This window comes from Chironomus tepperi, unplaced genomic scaffold (genome assembly GCF_022539635.2).
Source record: "Chironomus tepperi strain 1889 unplaced genomic scaffold, CSIRO-AGI_Ctep_v1 contig_445, whole genome shotgun sequence".
Taxonomy (NCBI): Eukaryota; Metazoa; Arthropoda; class Insecta; order Diptera; family Chironomidae; genus Chironomus; species Chironomus tepperi.
In genome coordinates this window covers 2,800,425-2,816,264 of record NW_027226567.1, presented here as the reverse complement: position 1 = coordinate 2,816,264, position 15,840 = coordinate 2,800,425, and the positions used below count along the sequence as shown (strand labels likewise).

General features: G+C 31.4%; 3 protein-coding genes across 3 annotated transcripts; 2 read left to right on the top strand and 1 right to left on the bottom strand.

Moving 5' to 3' along the window:
- Positions 1-857: 857 nt before the first annotated feature.
- On the top strand, positions 858-2,547 carry Reg-2 (Rhythmically expressed gene 2). Its single transcript, XM_070650346.1, has 4 exons — positions 858-1,081; positions 1,144-1,216; positions 1,321-1,403; positions 1,949-2,547. Exons 1-4 carry the CDS (start codon positions 994-996, stop codon positions 2,500-2,502), a joined length of 798 nt encoding a protein of 265 aa, XP_070506447.1. The 5' UTR covers positions 858-993; the 3' UTR covers positions 2,503-2,547.
- Positions 2,548-3,494: 947 nt separating this feature from the next.
- On the top strand, positions 3,495-4,726 carry LOC139098181 (alpha-tocopherol transfer protein-like). Its single transcript, XM_070650307.1, has 2 exons — positions 3,495-3,691; positions 3,756-4,726. Exons 1-2 carry the CDS (start codon positions 3,562-3,564, stop codon positions 4,517-4,519), a joined length of 894 nt encoding a protein of 297 aa, XP_070506408.1. The 5' UTR covers positions 3,495-3,561; the 3' UTR covers positions 4,520-4,726.
- Positions 4,727-7,631: 2,905 nt separating this feature from the next.
- Positions 7,632-8,339, bottom strand: LOC139098263 (mitochondrial inner membrane protease subunit 1). Its single transcript, XM_070650399.1, has 2 exons — positions 8,184-8,339; positions 7,632-8,125 (listed from the first exon to the last, which is right to left on the bottom strand). Exons 1-2 carry the CDS (start codon positions 8,287-8,289, stop codon positions 7,764-7,766), a joined length of 468 nt encoding a protein of 155 aa, XP_070506500.1. The 5' UTR covers positions 8,290-8,339; the 3' UTR covers positions 7,632-7,763.
- Between the last annotated feature and the right edge of the window lie 7,501 nt (positions 8,340-15,840).

Here is a 15,840-nt window from a genome sequence, read left to right as displayed (position 1 = left end):
GTATTATATTACACGCTTATGACAAGTTGCTATGCCGTATTCAATTAAATCATGACAAACACGCAAGCAATTACTTGATTGACGTTGTAACTTTAAGCAATAATATTGAACTTTGTAAACTTTAGAACAGCGTTGACTGAACTGTGTGCTGCGGCACACTGTTGCGATAAATTTCTTTAATTAAGCATTAGAACGCTACAATTTCTGTCATTTGAGAAATAAAACCTTACAAATTCTCAAATTTGATTCAATTTTTTTGAATTTTGTTTTTAATATTGAGATTTTGATAACAAGTCCAGCACTCCAGTTGCTAGGTCAAAAAGCATTTATAAAATAATCTTTAATACTTTCTTTTGTTTTAAAATTTAAATTTTTTAGAAAATGCTTTACCGGTTTTTATAAATATACTCATGAGGTTGCATTGCTTTACTATCGAATAACAAATGATAAACGTCAAACAGAAAAAAATAATGGTTTTATTATCCAAAATAAATTTTTTATTGCACTTCAACTGGTATTAGCACTTAAGCATTTATAAAACCATATAATTCTAGCCTAATATTCTCAATTGCAATTTCAACAAATAACTGAACTATATTGTTATATGATAACTATATTATCGGCTAATATTGGTTATTATAACTAAATAATTTGACTGTAAATAAAGAATAAAAATATTGTCAAATAAAAAAATAGAAACACTTGGCTTTATCTCCTCTATCTTGGAAGTATTTTGGTTACATTATAGAAAAATACACATAAAAAAGAAAAAAACAAAATATGTGTGTTATCGCACATTATCATACACATTAGTTAGTTCCACATATTCGTATAGACAACGTGCATTCTTCAAAAAAAACACAAACATTTACCATTTCTGATCTGACTGGTTTGGTGAACGCTGTGTTTTTGGTGTTTTTCTGCCTGATATTAGCATTAAAAAAATTTGTTAAGTTAATTTTATTAAATTTTTGTGTTTAATTTGGCATAAAAATGAGCAGTTTGTCGAGATTTCGTTTGATAACGTTTGCTATGACTGATACTTTAATCAAGTTCAGAACGGCACCGGGAAAATTATATGGTAAATAATTTAAAGGCTTCAATTGAACCTTCTGAATTATTAATTAACAATCAATTCCGTAGGGGAAATTGGAGCATTATTTGGTGTCAGTAATAATGAGAATCACGATTTGGTAGCAAAATTCAAGATAAATTGGTAAATATTTAAGGCCAATGATCAAGACATAAACATTCAAAACTGGTCTAGGCTTTATCATGTAACTGTTTTGCATAATTTTATGTTCATCAATATTTTTTTAGGCATCACATGAACACAACACATCCAATTTTCGGTCAAAAGTCAAATATTGATGAGAAGGAATGGTGGCGCTTACTAATAAAAGGTGATTAAAGAACAAAATATAGACTTTGCGCTTCACATTTCGATTGATTTACTTTAATGATAAAATACGAGTTAGTAATTTATTTTTGTTACGGTTCGCGCACTTCTGTTGCATAATTTTTGCCGGAAAAAAATGACAAGAGATTGTATTTGATAATAACAAGTGTCTATTTTTTATCATGGTTGTGTATTGTTGTGAATTGATTGTTTTAAAGTTTAACCGACTTTTGAGATTTGAATTAGTATAAATAAGCCTTTCAAAATTCAAAGGGGAAAATCTTCGCTTTGAATCTTTTGTTTTTGCATCTTTAATTTAAATATTTATTCAAATTCCTTTAAATTGCTCCTTTAGTTAACTTTTAAGCATCAAAATTAACATGATCTAGTTATAAACTGTGACAACAGCCAGCCAGGGACAAAGTGAACATAAAAAACTCATTATTTTGTCAACAACACCTCGTTTATCACGAAGCAATTAAAATTACGTATTAAATCTAATCACTTTCTATAATATCTATATTTTTTTATAATCCACAAACATTTAAGGCACTTTCGATCATCATAATCTCTCGGATGAAAAGATTAACAATGTGACCAATTATCTACTGGATCTTTACAAAACATCAAGTTGTTGGGTTGTTACATTTGGTGCTGTTGACTTTTTAAAATATTTGGATACACAAAAGTTTCTTGATAATCGTACGCATGATAGCGAACAGCAAATAAAGTTAGGAGTTATCAGTAACTTTGATTCAAGACTGGAAGTCCTTATGAAAAATATGAAATTAAGTGAATACTTTGATTTCTCGTTGAGCTCCTATGAAGCTGGTTTCGAGAAGCCAAGTCGAGAAATCTTTACCAAAGCTATGAGACGAAGTGGAATAAAAGATTTAAAACCCTATGAATGCCTTCATATTGGCAATACACCAATTACTGACTACCTTGGTGCTAGGAATGCAGGATGGAGTTCTATATTAGTCCATGACAAGATGCCTAATCAACTGAAAGAAAAGTATGGTGAAATTATCGAAACTCATCATGTTTACAATAATTTATTAGACTTACATAGAAGTATCGTTGATCATCGCATTAAATGGTGAATTTGTAAAGTAATTTTATAATAATAAATTGAGTTTAAAATGTTATTGGAGAGACTTTGTAATTTAAAGTGTGAAGAATAGTCTGTGGATGTGAATTTGAGGTAGGTTTTGCTTGATGTTTGGAAATAAAGAAGATTGAAGGTTCTTAAAGGTTGACGTTGAGTCATGAATTGATGACTCTGTACGAAGTATAAAGTTCTCAGGCAATTATTATCAAACCCAATAATTTTTGATACGATTTCTATAGCCATGCAATATTATAATAATCATGATCATGGAACTTTAAAATTTTTTCACCTTTACTACTGCTAGATCATCATTGTCAACTCTTTAATAATTAGAAGATGCTTGACATTGATGATTCTTCAGAGGTAAGCTTTGATTTTCTTTCGAATTCCACTTTCATTTTAGTAGCGAATAAGCGGCAATGGTCAAGTGGTTAAAGCGTCGGACTACCGATCTAACGACCCGGGTTCAATCCCAGAGTCTATGATAATTTCTAGTTGGATTTGAGTGCTTTTTCGCTATTCTAGTCACACCAACTCGGTTTGACACCCAAATTGTGGCTAGGTACGTTGTATTGATATACCCTGGGTCATGCGGCTTGCAGAGTTGGGGAAGCAAAAGGTCCATTGGACAAAAAAACAGTCATCACTACAAGTCTTCGTCTTTAATAAGGCACTTTCATTTTCATGAGACTGTCAATTCCTCTAATTTCTAGTAAACTAATTGCAGTCATACGTCACAAAAATACACGAAGAAAACTTTCTTATATGTACGCAAATTACCCCGAAAATTACATGATATAAATCATTTTGCAATTGTGAGAAAAATGGTTCCGACGATGTTTGAATCATTTTTTTACTGTACCTCAATAAAGTTTTTCACACATTTATATAACAACTTTTCGGTCGATACTTGCGTGACAGATGAGAAAGAGACAGACAATATCAAAAATTATTTTGGCTACTTTGAGAGTTGGATGGATGTGATGATCATCAGATTTTGTTCAGACGTTGTGTGGTCAAGAAGGGTCTCCAAAAGTTTAAATTTTCAGATATGGATATTGAGAAGTTAGTTGCTGAAAATAAGGAATTCATCCGCGAAGATGAAAGCAGGAAGGCTCAAGCTTTGGAGCAGTTCCGTGAGTGGTTGAGCAAGCACCCTTTCATTACCAATGCTCGAACAGGTGAGGAAGTTCATAACCTAAAAAAAATTTTTAACCTCAAAATTCCACTTCCTTTAATCTACAGATGACACGTACCTAGTTCACTTCTTAAGAACCAAGAAATACTCAATGGACGATGTCTTTAAAGTTTTTGAGAATAATCTATTGTTCCGTACATCAAAGCCTGAATGGTTTGAAACTACTGATCAATTCCTCGAAACGTTCCGTGAACTTGCTAAAGCTGGAGCTGGTTACATGCTGAGAAAAAGAGCAGCTGATGGAAGTTCTGTTTTTGTGATAAATTTGGAAAGACTTGATGTCGATAAATATAAAACCAAAGATGCCTTTGCATTTGTCTTTAACTCATTACATGCTTATATGGAGAATGAGCAGAACCAAATTTTGGGATGTACATTCATCCTTAATTACGTAAAGTGTCCATTGAAGGTTATTGGATCATTTTCCATTCGTGATACAGTTGGATTTACTGAAAGTGCAAGTAAGTCTGCTGGACGTTTCAAGAAATACATTATTGTTGGACTTCCAGCAACTGCAAATGCATTGCTTAATGCTGGCAAGAAAGTCATGACTGAGAAGCAACGAAGTCGCTTATTTTTGTGTAATGACCTAGAAGAACTATCTGAGCATGTTGACAAGTCTGTCTTGACTGAATACCTTGGTGGAGCTGAACCGGAAGCTGAAGTTATTGACAATTTTGTCAAGGTTGTCGAGGCCAACTTCGACAAAGTCAAGGAAATTAATAAATTTGAGGTTGACATGGAAAAAGCAGCTGCTTGTAGAAATCTTGATGAATCCATTGGAAGCTTCAGAACTTTGGAAATTGATTAAGTGATTGTTCTGTGATTTTGAACTAATAATTTTGATATTTTTTTGTTATTTTATTATATTTTATTGTAAATCTGAGTGACACAAGGCTTTCAAGGAGTTCCAAACGGATTCCATATGTCTGTCTTTGTGTCGGTCGGGAAATGGAGGTGTTTTGTGATTTTTTTTTTATATTTTCAAATGACAAAATAAAGGCAAATGCACAAAGAATTTACAGTGTTGTATCTTATGGACAGTATAGGCTAACTTTCGTCTTTCAGGAAAGTGTAGCATGGCTTAAAACTTGGAATTTGACACTTTTAAGTCGAAGATCCCCAAAATTTCACAATAATAGCCTGCAAATCATTATCAATCCCATCAAACTTTGTGAAAATCCATAACAACCAGCACTTCCGCTAGGCATAGACTTCTTAGATGAGTTTGTCTTCCTTTGTCCATTACAATAATCTGTTTCACAAAAATCACAAGTTATTGTCGAATCTTTCGTGCTATTGATGATAACTGAGCAAAAGTTGAAGTTATTTCCTTTCTTCGTGCATCCACGGAAGTGATGAGACTTGGCTGTAAACATAAGAGTCATCAGATGACTATCCCTAATTTATCAATCTAAATCTTACATCCATTTGTTGCATGAAAGCATGTCGGAAGGAAATTCATCTTTTCATCGCGAGTCAAGATTGAACATTCTTCGGATAACAAGTTGATTCCGTTTTTACAAGCATTCTTGTCTGAATAGCTGCAATGGAAGCAAAATAGACCAAATATACTTGTTGCAAAGTAAATAATTGAGACAGCACAAAAAACCACAACTTTCATGTCTGAATTTTAGTCCAACTATCAATGTTGCCTGACTTTATTGCATGATAACAAATTCTTAAGACATATCAATAATTTACAGCACATGATTAATTTTTAAGTAAGAGAAAATAATGTAAAATTTAGTAGGAACATCACGGAAACAAATCCAGTCCATTTATGCATTCTTTTCACACCGTTACACATTGATTGATCACAAACTGAGCATAATGCCTTTTTGCCGACGACTGTGACTTTTCTGAGCTCCGTACATGGATCAAATTTGTCAGCTTGAACAGCACATCCTTTGGTTATTAAGTATCTTGGTTTACGGCGCTCTGGAATTGTACAGAGGTTAGTGGGGCTTGATCAGAAGTTGGAGGAGCTGGATAAGAGGTTAGCGACTCTAAATCTGACCAGGTTTGTGGGGCTGAATAAAAGCTTAGTGGGGATTGATCAGCGGTTAGTGGGGCTGGATCAGAGGTTAGTGAGGCTAGATCAGATGTTAGTGAGGCTAAATCAGAGGTAAGTGGAGTTGTATCAGAGGTAAGTGCTGGAACAGAAAAGTGAGGTTAAGATACTTACGCTTTGCAAAGGTTTTGTAGCAAACTTCTTTTATGCCTGAATAGTTTTTAAATTCATCCGGAATACCTGGACAGACCTGTGAGTTCAGAGGATAAATTGAGAATTGATGTGGATTGTATTGTCATAAATTTGAGGTTATTCTATTGGATATAGGGTTATATTGCTGAGGATTTGAATATAAGTGCTAGAAAGTGATTATTGTATTATTTGAAGCTGCCTGAGTGAGAAAAAGTAGTTGCCGTGTCCAAATTTAAGCGTAAAATGTACTCCGAGGTGTCCTGATTGCTCCGTGTTTGTTTTCGAGACACAAACAATGAAAACTGGTATTGTATGCCACTCGTTCAGTCCTAATCTTGCCCTAAAAATTCAGTAATTCCCTAAAAATTCAATTTAAACCATATAAATCACCTCCATATGAAGAGTATAAGTATTATTCAAGCAGAGATATTTTCCATCATGTGTACAAGAATAACAAGCAAGTTCAGATTCAACCTTGCTAACAAGCACTAAAATCATCAATAAAATCACAATAATTGCGAATTTTACAACCATAATTTAAATTTTATTTCAAATAATTTGTAATAACTTGAAAATTCACAACCAATAACTGTCAAAAGCTAATGTTTCTAGATTTCCGCTTACATTTACAGTAAATATTTGTAATCTTATGTCTAATATTTACAGACATTCTGTAATTACAATCCGTAATTGCGCCTTACATGCAATCTAACATATTATTAAGTCCACGAAAATCGTTAATAATTTTATTGAAGGTGTCATAAAAGACTGCTAATTATGCTTGATATAATCCATAATAAAGTATTTAATGAGAATTTTTCGGAGCTACTGAAGCCTTTCAGTCGATTGCACTTGTCATATTCACACATCGAACATTCTGTAACATGTTCCTTAAGTCGTAAGACGTCGCAGGCTGATAGGTGGATGTCGCCAATTTTTGAACATTTTTGGATTTCCTTTGGATTGTTGTACTCTGAAATAATATTTAAATTTAATATTTAACGGATTTTTATAATTTAAAATTTAACGGTTTTATAAAATTCAAAATTTAACGGTATTTTAAAATTCAAAATTTAAAGACTTCTTGAAATTAATAAATTTAACGACTCCTTAGAATTCAAAATTCAATATAATTTTTAACGGTTTTTTAAAATTCAAATTTTTAGCTTTCATCTTCTCACCATCAAGAATCACAGCCCACAAACAAGCTGGTCTAGCTCCATATTTCTCATGAATTTCCTTCGAGCAATTCTTCACCCACGGAAGTCCTGTGTAATAACACCTTAATGCTACCGAATAATCTGTGTACATCAATAAAATCAACAAATAAATTTGCCTTCTCATTGTTTATAAACTTAACAGTTGCGTTACTAAAAATAGACTAAATTGACCATATCGTCAATGATAAAAATATTGCGTTACGCATAAAAAGGGAAGAAAGGAATATGAAATCGATATGTTGGCGCCATGGATTCTGGGTCACGTTTGGTATAAGGAAATTAGATCAAGGATGGATGGAGGAAGTAATTGGATGTTTATATTTATATTAATAGAATTCGACAGGTTTATATGAAGCCATACATAGCATTGCACAAAAGCTGATAATAAAGTCTGTAGATCGACCATGTGACTGAATCTTCAAACGTAGACCAACGGAAAAAATTCAAATTTCCACAATCATGTAGACAAAAAATTCAAATTTTAAAAAACCGTTAAATAATTGAGTAGATCTTTTTATTAAAAGTCTTAATTTGATCAAAACATCGTTCATAAATATAAAGTATAATAGTTTACCTCATTTTTATAGTCTATTGCAAATATGATTCTAAAAATTCATGGAATAACGATTCTAAAATAGTCTAAACTCAGTTAAAGGCCAAATTCTAGCAACAACTTTTGATTTAATCAATCCAACTGGAATCTGTCCATAATTTCTACTATCGGTGCTGTTTTTACGATTATCACCCTCTATCCAGCATGAGCCTCGTTTGATAATGATAGTTTGTGTCTCACTATTGTCCGTATCGTCATTATCATTCATTATTATCATGTCACCTTCACATCCAATGATTCTCTTACAAATTAATGATTTCGGTGATACAGGATGGACAGCTATAACAATATCATTACGTTGAATCTTATTTAATCTTTGTGCTAATTTGTTACATAGGAGAATGTTGTTGCTGGTAAGTGTTGGTTGCATAGATTCACCTTAAAATTGAAATTTTAGAATCTTTTGGACATAATTGCAGCAGTTCTTCATACTCACCGGAACAGACGACAAAATCTGCAATATATTCGAAGAAACAATGAAGTGTACATCCTACTCCAACTACTGTCGCTGCTTTTCCAGCAATTTTTGATATTAAGCTCATGCTGGAGTAATTTTTGTTGATGTAAACAAAAATTCTCGAGGCTGACGTAGCTTAAAAGCTTTGAATGAAATAGTGTTTTTGAATTTTAAGAATCCGTTAAAAGCTTTGGAATTTGTTTTGGAAAGCTTTGAGCTTTGATATGATTTTTGAAGCTTAATATTGAGGAATTTGAATTATTCCTTGCTATTTCCAACAGTAAATATTGAGAAATATTGAAAATTGTTGACAAATATTGAAAAAATTGAATAAAATCAAGTGAAATTCAGAATTTTCAAGAATTTGGAAAATTTCATCAATTAAATTAAATTAATACTTGATCTCGCATACATCAACAAACTTTGTATCCTAACCTACTTTTACCAAAACTCTGATTTCATCACCATTCAATAACTTCTATGGATCATTTTGACCAATTAATCTGAATCTGAAGAACAATTTTCACAAATAACAATGAACGCGCGTTGACAGTTGAATTATGTTGATTTACTCACATGTTGCACACCGTATCCATTGACACTTTTTCCGTATTTCTCTCTCCTTCTTTTCGTGGACAATTACACTTAACAAATTGGACAAGTGTTGATCATTTTTTAGCGATTTTATTCAGCACGGATTTTTTTTTTATGAATAATTGGAGGGAAATATTTCAACTTTGTATGAATAATTCTTGTATGTTTTTAATGGAAAATTGAAATTGAATTGACTGCTATACTGTTGGACTGGTTGGCTCTAATTGCATATAATTACTAAGTTAACGATTTTTAAAAATTCAAACTTGAACTGATTTTTCAAATTTTACACATCAAAACCATACAAATGATTTATAATTACACATTATAAATGTTTTGGAGACATCAAATTTGCACAAGGATTTTGTCTACAAATTTAAACCTCTCCAAATGTTCATAAAAAGGAATTGTAAGGTTTTCGAAATTAAAAACAATTGTAAGGTTCTAAAAGTACAAAATCATTCAAAAATTCAACAAAAACTCAAATTAAGTCCAATTCCACTGCCTCGTTTGATCTTCTACCTAACTTAGATCTCAAATTACAATCATACAAACTCATTGAACTGACCATAGCCCTTCAAGCAACCAAAAAATAACGACAATTAACTCAAAAAGATCCGAAACTCATCATCCAATCTCATCATATTTTTAAACACTATCCCGAAGCATCAAAAATGATTTGAGGAATCAAAAAGAACTCTAACAGAAGTTCTAACAATCCCATCTCATTGATGAGAAGTATATCACATTCAAGCATATGAAGCTACATCATCTCGCGTGACTAAAAACAGAGGTAGGTAATAAATGTCAATAGATGTACGAGCAAATGACAGCAATCGCATGATATGAAGAGGAAAAAGCTTTTAAGTTTTCATAAAGAGTCAAAAAAAAAAATAAATCAGAGCAAAAAAAAAGGGGCAGAAGAGAATCAGACAGTGAAAAAAAAAATTTTTAATTGGACCTACAATGCGACGAACAGGAAATTGTCAATCAATAATGGAATCTCGGTACGTACCTACAAAACTATTATTTCTTTATTTTCTTTAATTTTCCATTTCTACCTTTGAATATACTTTAGATTTTTTTTTGTGTTGTGCTGTACACACGCTTCAATTTTTCTTTATCTCCTCTTTTTACTACTCATTCTGGTCTCTTTTGCCATCAACCTTTCATTCATTGAAAGCTGTTGTGCTTCTACATTTTTAGATATTCTTTTTTTTGGCTACTTTGTTGTTTTCTTTTCAAAATTTGCACAATTTGAGATTATTTTTGGAAGCTGCTTTATTCGGCATTTTGCAAGAAATGTCTCCATGGGGTTCGTATAAGAATATATGCTTGAAATATTGATCATAGATCTCAATGGATTTTAATATTTTTTGTTGAATGAATTTTATGGACTCTCCGCAGTTCTGATTCTCATCTTGATTGAATAGTCAATCTGGAATGTTATGGATGAATTATGAATTGATCAGGAAATTGCTTGGCGGGATTGGAGTTAAGAATTTGATGAATTTTGTGCCATACTGCTTGACTTTAAGGATTATCGGATTGTTCAAGGGCATTGAATGAATATTGAGATTGATTTAAAGGAATTTTTGGAATGGCAAAGCTATTGAACATTTTTGAGAGCTGGTTGTATTGATCTTAGACATGGAATTGCTTTGAATTGACTTAAAAATTCAGATTTGATTGAAAATTTACAACAAATTCTGAAATTGAGGAGTTTTTAGCTTCAAATTTACTTTTTGCAGGGTTATAACTGTGAAAACTCAATTATAAAAGGACAAAAAGCTACAATTTTGTCTAATGAAGGGCAGAAAACTGCGCAATTGTTTACAAATTCAAATAAATTTGAAGAATCTTTGCAAATTAAACATTTCTAAACATAAAAGTAACATTAAGTCATTCTAAACCAATTCCAGCTAGACACAACTCCTTAAAAGTGCCATTATAAATCACAACTTTCAAATTTTTGCTCTAAAAATCCAGATTCCTATCAAATTTCTACAACTTAAGTCGATTTCCAGACAAATTTATTGCCTTATCACCAGCATCTCATTTATATTAAGCAATTAAGCTACAATTAAGACCAAGAAATCCCAAACAAATAAATTAAGCTCAAGAAAAAAAAAGAAACACGGACAACCTGCAGTAGATACATAAATAATATCACAACAAATTAATAATGTACAACATACAATACAATTTCTGATCAGTCATTGCAAGTCGTACAACATTGAAAGCAAGAAAGTTGGGTGATTATCAGCAATTGACTGAATGTGGGCTACAAGCAATATCATCTATTTACACCACATGTAATTTTTTCATCCAATTTATAATATACAAACAGTATGATATGGATATGAATATATCTATCTAAATATAAATCTGTCTTCAATTAATAGCAAAAATAAAGAAGAATTGAATCTGAACATGTATTTCCTCTGAGTTGTTGAGCACCATAAAAATCCGTTAATAAAAGAAGATCAGTTTTGTTCCAATACTCAATCAATTCTTGAGTATTGCCATATTTTGCTTGATACAGCTTGTTTGCTGGATGCTTGGGTTATTGGTTGCTCAGTTTGGGGTATGGCAGTGGATTGTTGATTGTTTTGGCATTGAATCTTGCATATTAATAAATTTGAGGTTAGAAGGCTTTGAAAATTCAAAAATTAGACTTGCTATAATTTTAACGTACATTTTTAATTCAAATGATGAATTTAAAATTATAGCAACTCTTAAAATTCAAATTTTTAAAGCCCGTTAAATCAAAAATTCACTAAAATTCAATTAAAAACACTAAATCAACATCACCTGACTAATTAAAAGCTCAATTCATTAAAAATGCGCCATTTCATACCCACCACAGCCTAACATTCCTTACCACACATCTCTTTATGATTTGAAAGTATCAAAGAATAAGAGTAATTGAATCATCAATGGAGGATTATTTCTCATGTTTCTTTTCCTTTTCAACATTATCATTTGACTTTTCATAAATAAATTGGAAATCGCTTTATGGCTTTACAGCATCTTTCTATCATATGTCTTCCTTTTTTTTTTTGCTCGTTCTCATCTCTTATTTTACGTATTTTGATGAATTTAAATATCAACTCTTTTTATTCTTCTTTACTCATTCGTTTATTATGCAGCCTGCAATTGAACAAACTTGTTAAGGAGGACAAAAAAAGAATACAACAACAACAAATGAATGAAAAGGTAATAAAAAAAATTTCCTTAAGTCATCCATCAATCACATTATTCTGAACTCTTTTTAGTGTCTCTTGATTTTTTACTTTTAAGGCTCGTCACTATAGTTGATGCAAAGTAAGTCGTCGTTTGACGACATTGCTTGATTTATTAAGGTTAGATTGGTTTTTTTGTTTGTGCAATTTAGAAGACTTTTCTATTAATTAAAAGAGTTATTGAGAGCTTAAGAGATTGGCAGGATGGTAGGAATAAATCATATTTGATGATTTTGAGGTTATAGAGAATTTGAGGTTAAGATTTACAGTAAATTACAGTGAATCAGATTATTATCTGTTTTTGTTCTGATTTGGTTTGAATTGAATTATTAATTTAAATTTTGGAGATTTTAAGAATTATTCTTTTGTTCTCTCAAATTGATTATCTCGGAAGCTTTTTTTCCCTTCAAAATTGATTCTCTTAATCAGTCGATTTGATCATCTTGAGAGCTTCTTGTTGAAATTCGATCTTCTCGGTAAGAAAATTTGCTGAAAATTGATATTCTCGATTGATAAATTTGATCATCTTGTGTTTTCTTGTTAAAAATTTATCATCTCGGTATGTAAATTTGATCATCACGGAAGCTTTTTCCTCACAATTGATACTTTTTGTCAGTATTTTTGATCATCTTGGGAGCTTTTTTCTAAGAATTGATCCTCTAAGTAAATTTAAGCATTTTGGGAGCTTTTTGACAACTTTTTGCAGATAATTCTTCCACTAGATTACTAGATTCAATCACTTTGGAAGCTTAAATGAATTTGATCCTTTCAGTCGATAAGTTGATCATATTGGAAGCTTATTTGTCAAATAAAACCTTTTGTGAGTAAAGGATTCCAATAGTCAGTAAATTTGATCATCACAAAAGATTTTATAGCAAATTTTATCATCTTGGTCAGTCAAGTCATAAAATTAAATGTTAAAATCAATTATTCATTATAAATCGTAGTTAATTAGTTCATAAAATCACTGCCATAACCAATATTTACCCTTCCAATCAGACTAAAATCAAAAACGACCAATCACTCCAGTTTGTTTTCACAAAAATAACATCAGTTTGCATGTTACTCGTTATTTTTTCATCTCATTCTACGCTTTATTGACCATATGATAGCTTTACAATTTTTGCATCAACATTAAATTGTTTAAGAAATGAAGTAGCAGAATAATTTACTTGAAGCATGTTCTCCAAAAAAATAAATATATCTGACCCATATCCCCGTTAAATTTTATCCGCAATTTTAATACATTTCAATCTAAATTGGCTCCCGTGAAAATGCGTCATTTAGTTTCATGGTATAATAACTTTTAAAATCGCTTATTGCCTCTCATATTTACATGCTACATGCTCGGACTGGAGAGGAAGAGGAAAAAAAGTATATCTTAACAAAATAAAAAGTTTTTTTTAAGTCGAATTTACAATAACTGTTTATAAAATTCGAAAATCCAATCAAGGTCTGGTAAAAGATAATTTCCAGAAGCCGATAACATGAATGAAATCTCAAGAAAAGAAAAATTACACTTTTTATCAGTTAATTTGATCTGTCGGCGTTTTTCAATAAAGGAAGAATTTTTCTTGTTATTGGTTTTTGGCTCTCGTTCTTTGTTTTAAAAATCCACTAAAAAAAGAACAATTGCGCGGTGAAAGATAAAAGTTAGGTTGAATACCGATTGAATTATTTTATTAATCCTCTAAGTACAGTCGGCTTGTATTAAATGCGAAAAATGTATGTGAGTTGGTTGGTGGATGTAGATTGTGAATTTTGGCTGTGCTAAATTGGTGTATGTTCCTCTTTGTGGGGCTTGTAATGGAGGATTTGCTGTTTAAAGTGTATTAATGGAGATTCTGTATTCCATATTAATTATTTTTAGCAATAATAAGCATTTAAAGACGAAATTAAAACAATTTAAATTGTAACGAATTTCTAAGATTTGAAAATATGATGCGAAATTGTATAGTTTTGAAAAAAGATGCAGAAAATTGATCAAAACTTAAAAGTGTGAAAAATTACATATTTTGTGAGTTAAAGTGGAATTAACAGCGTAAAAGTTATCTAAACTACTTCTTTGCTGGACGCACTTCAACAACGATTTGATCAACCAAAGAATTGAAAAGCCAAAGAAAGCCTAGATTTATTCAGGATTTTGGTAAGTTTTAGGGTTTGATGTTAATTCTTCAATTTTGATGCTTTTCTTTTATGATTTCCTGTTTCTGAAGAGTAGAACTATGTAAATTCGATCTAAATTCATCAAGGTTTTCAATATTAACAATTCAGCATTGCTTATTTGATTATTTTTGCAGTGTTAACAAAAGATCCAAGATTCAAATAACATATTGCAACAACTTCAATAAGAATTAAATTTCAAAACAACAATATCCACAGCCAGAAGTGAAATCATACCAGAAGGATCAGAAGTAATCTTCATAAATAATAAAACAATGTTAACTCCTCAAAATTTCCAGAGAGCCAGAAGCAAAAAGAATTAAATTATCGATGCAAAACTTTAAGAAGCATCTTCAAATCTGGATAAATAATTAAAGGTAGAATGAGATGAACAAAAAGAGGTAAATTAAAAACAGAAACAGATTAAAAACATTTTTTTAAAAGAATAAACAATAGATTTGCTTCAACAATCGCTAATCATGCATTAAATTGAAGGCAATGTATGATGAGCATTAAACATAAAAGAGAAGTAGCAAAGGAAGTTAATACTTCTGCACGAAAAGTAAATTTCATACAATTTTTAACGATTAGTTTTGAAGAGATGAAGGAATACCTGTTATATGCTCGTGCGAATACGATTCTTTTTCAAACAATCATCAAGAACAACAGTAAGTAAGCCACGTGCTTTGGCATCGCGTTCCGGAGATGAGAATTGAATTGTGAAAAATGTAAATAACCAGCATCATTATTATTTCTTAATGATTCAGCATGCTGAACAATAAGCGATCTATGTATAATAACATAAGCGATCATTTTGAACTGGGCATTTGATTGGAAAAAAAATAAAATCGACTGGAGTAAGTAGATGAAAAAGTAAAATAAGAATGGTTTTGGGATGGTGGATTTAAGAGGAAATAGAAAGCATTGCTCTGACCTGAAAGCACATAAATTACATATTCTGTACATCATAGAAGAAATCATATTGAAAACAGCATATTCATGTAGAGATAATTTGCCTTTGTACGCGATTATAGAATGAAAATGAAGAAGTGAAGGTATTAAAATTAGAAAAAATAAAGTTTGTTGGAATATTAATGATTGGAAGTTTGGGGATTGGTTGTTTAAGGCGCATTTATCTAGAATTTCAATATTCTCGGGGCTTAAAGGTGTTTTACTTACTGTCTTCGCTGTTCGTACAGATCAACTGTGATCCTGGTCACTCTAAGTTGGCGATCAAAGCTCATTCTATTGCTGTCTGGCCAATTTCCAATACCAAATGCTATACTGTGTCTATCAACAGCCTCTTTTCAATCATTTGAGTTATCATTTAATAAAATTCCCGCCTCCGTTGACCATTCCTAGGCCATGGATCACAATTGATCAGTACTGCCAACAAAGTAAGCAAGTAAACTGATCATTCCCACAACTAAACTCTCTCACCAAGTCATCTCATCCAAACTGACCATCCAGAACCCTAACAATACTCAATATAATCCCAATCTTTTTGAAAAAATCTTTATGGGAGCACAATTGTACATTGAAAATAAATACATGTAGTCATGTTTAGGAGTGTGCTGTTGTCGATGATGAAATAAAACACGAAAAAAATACGAGCTGAGCATAAAAGAGAAGTT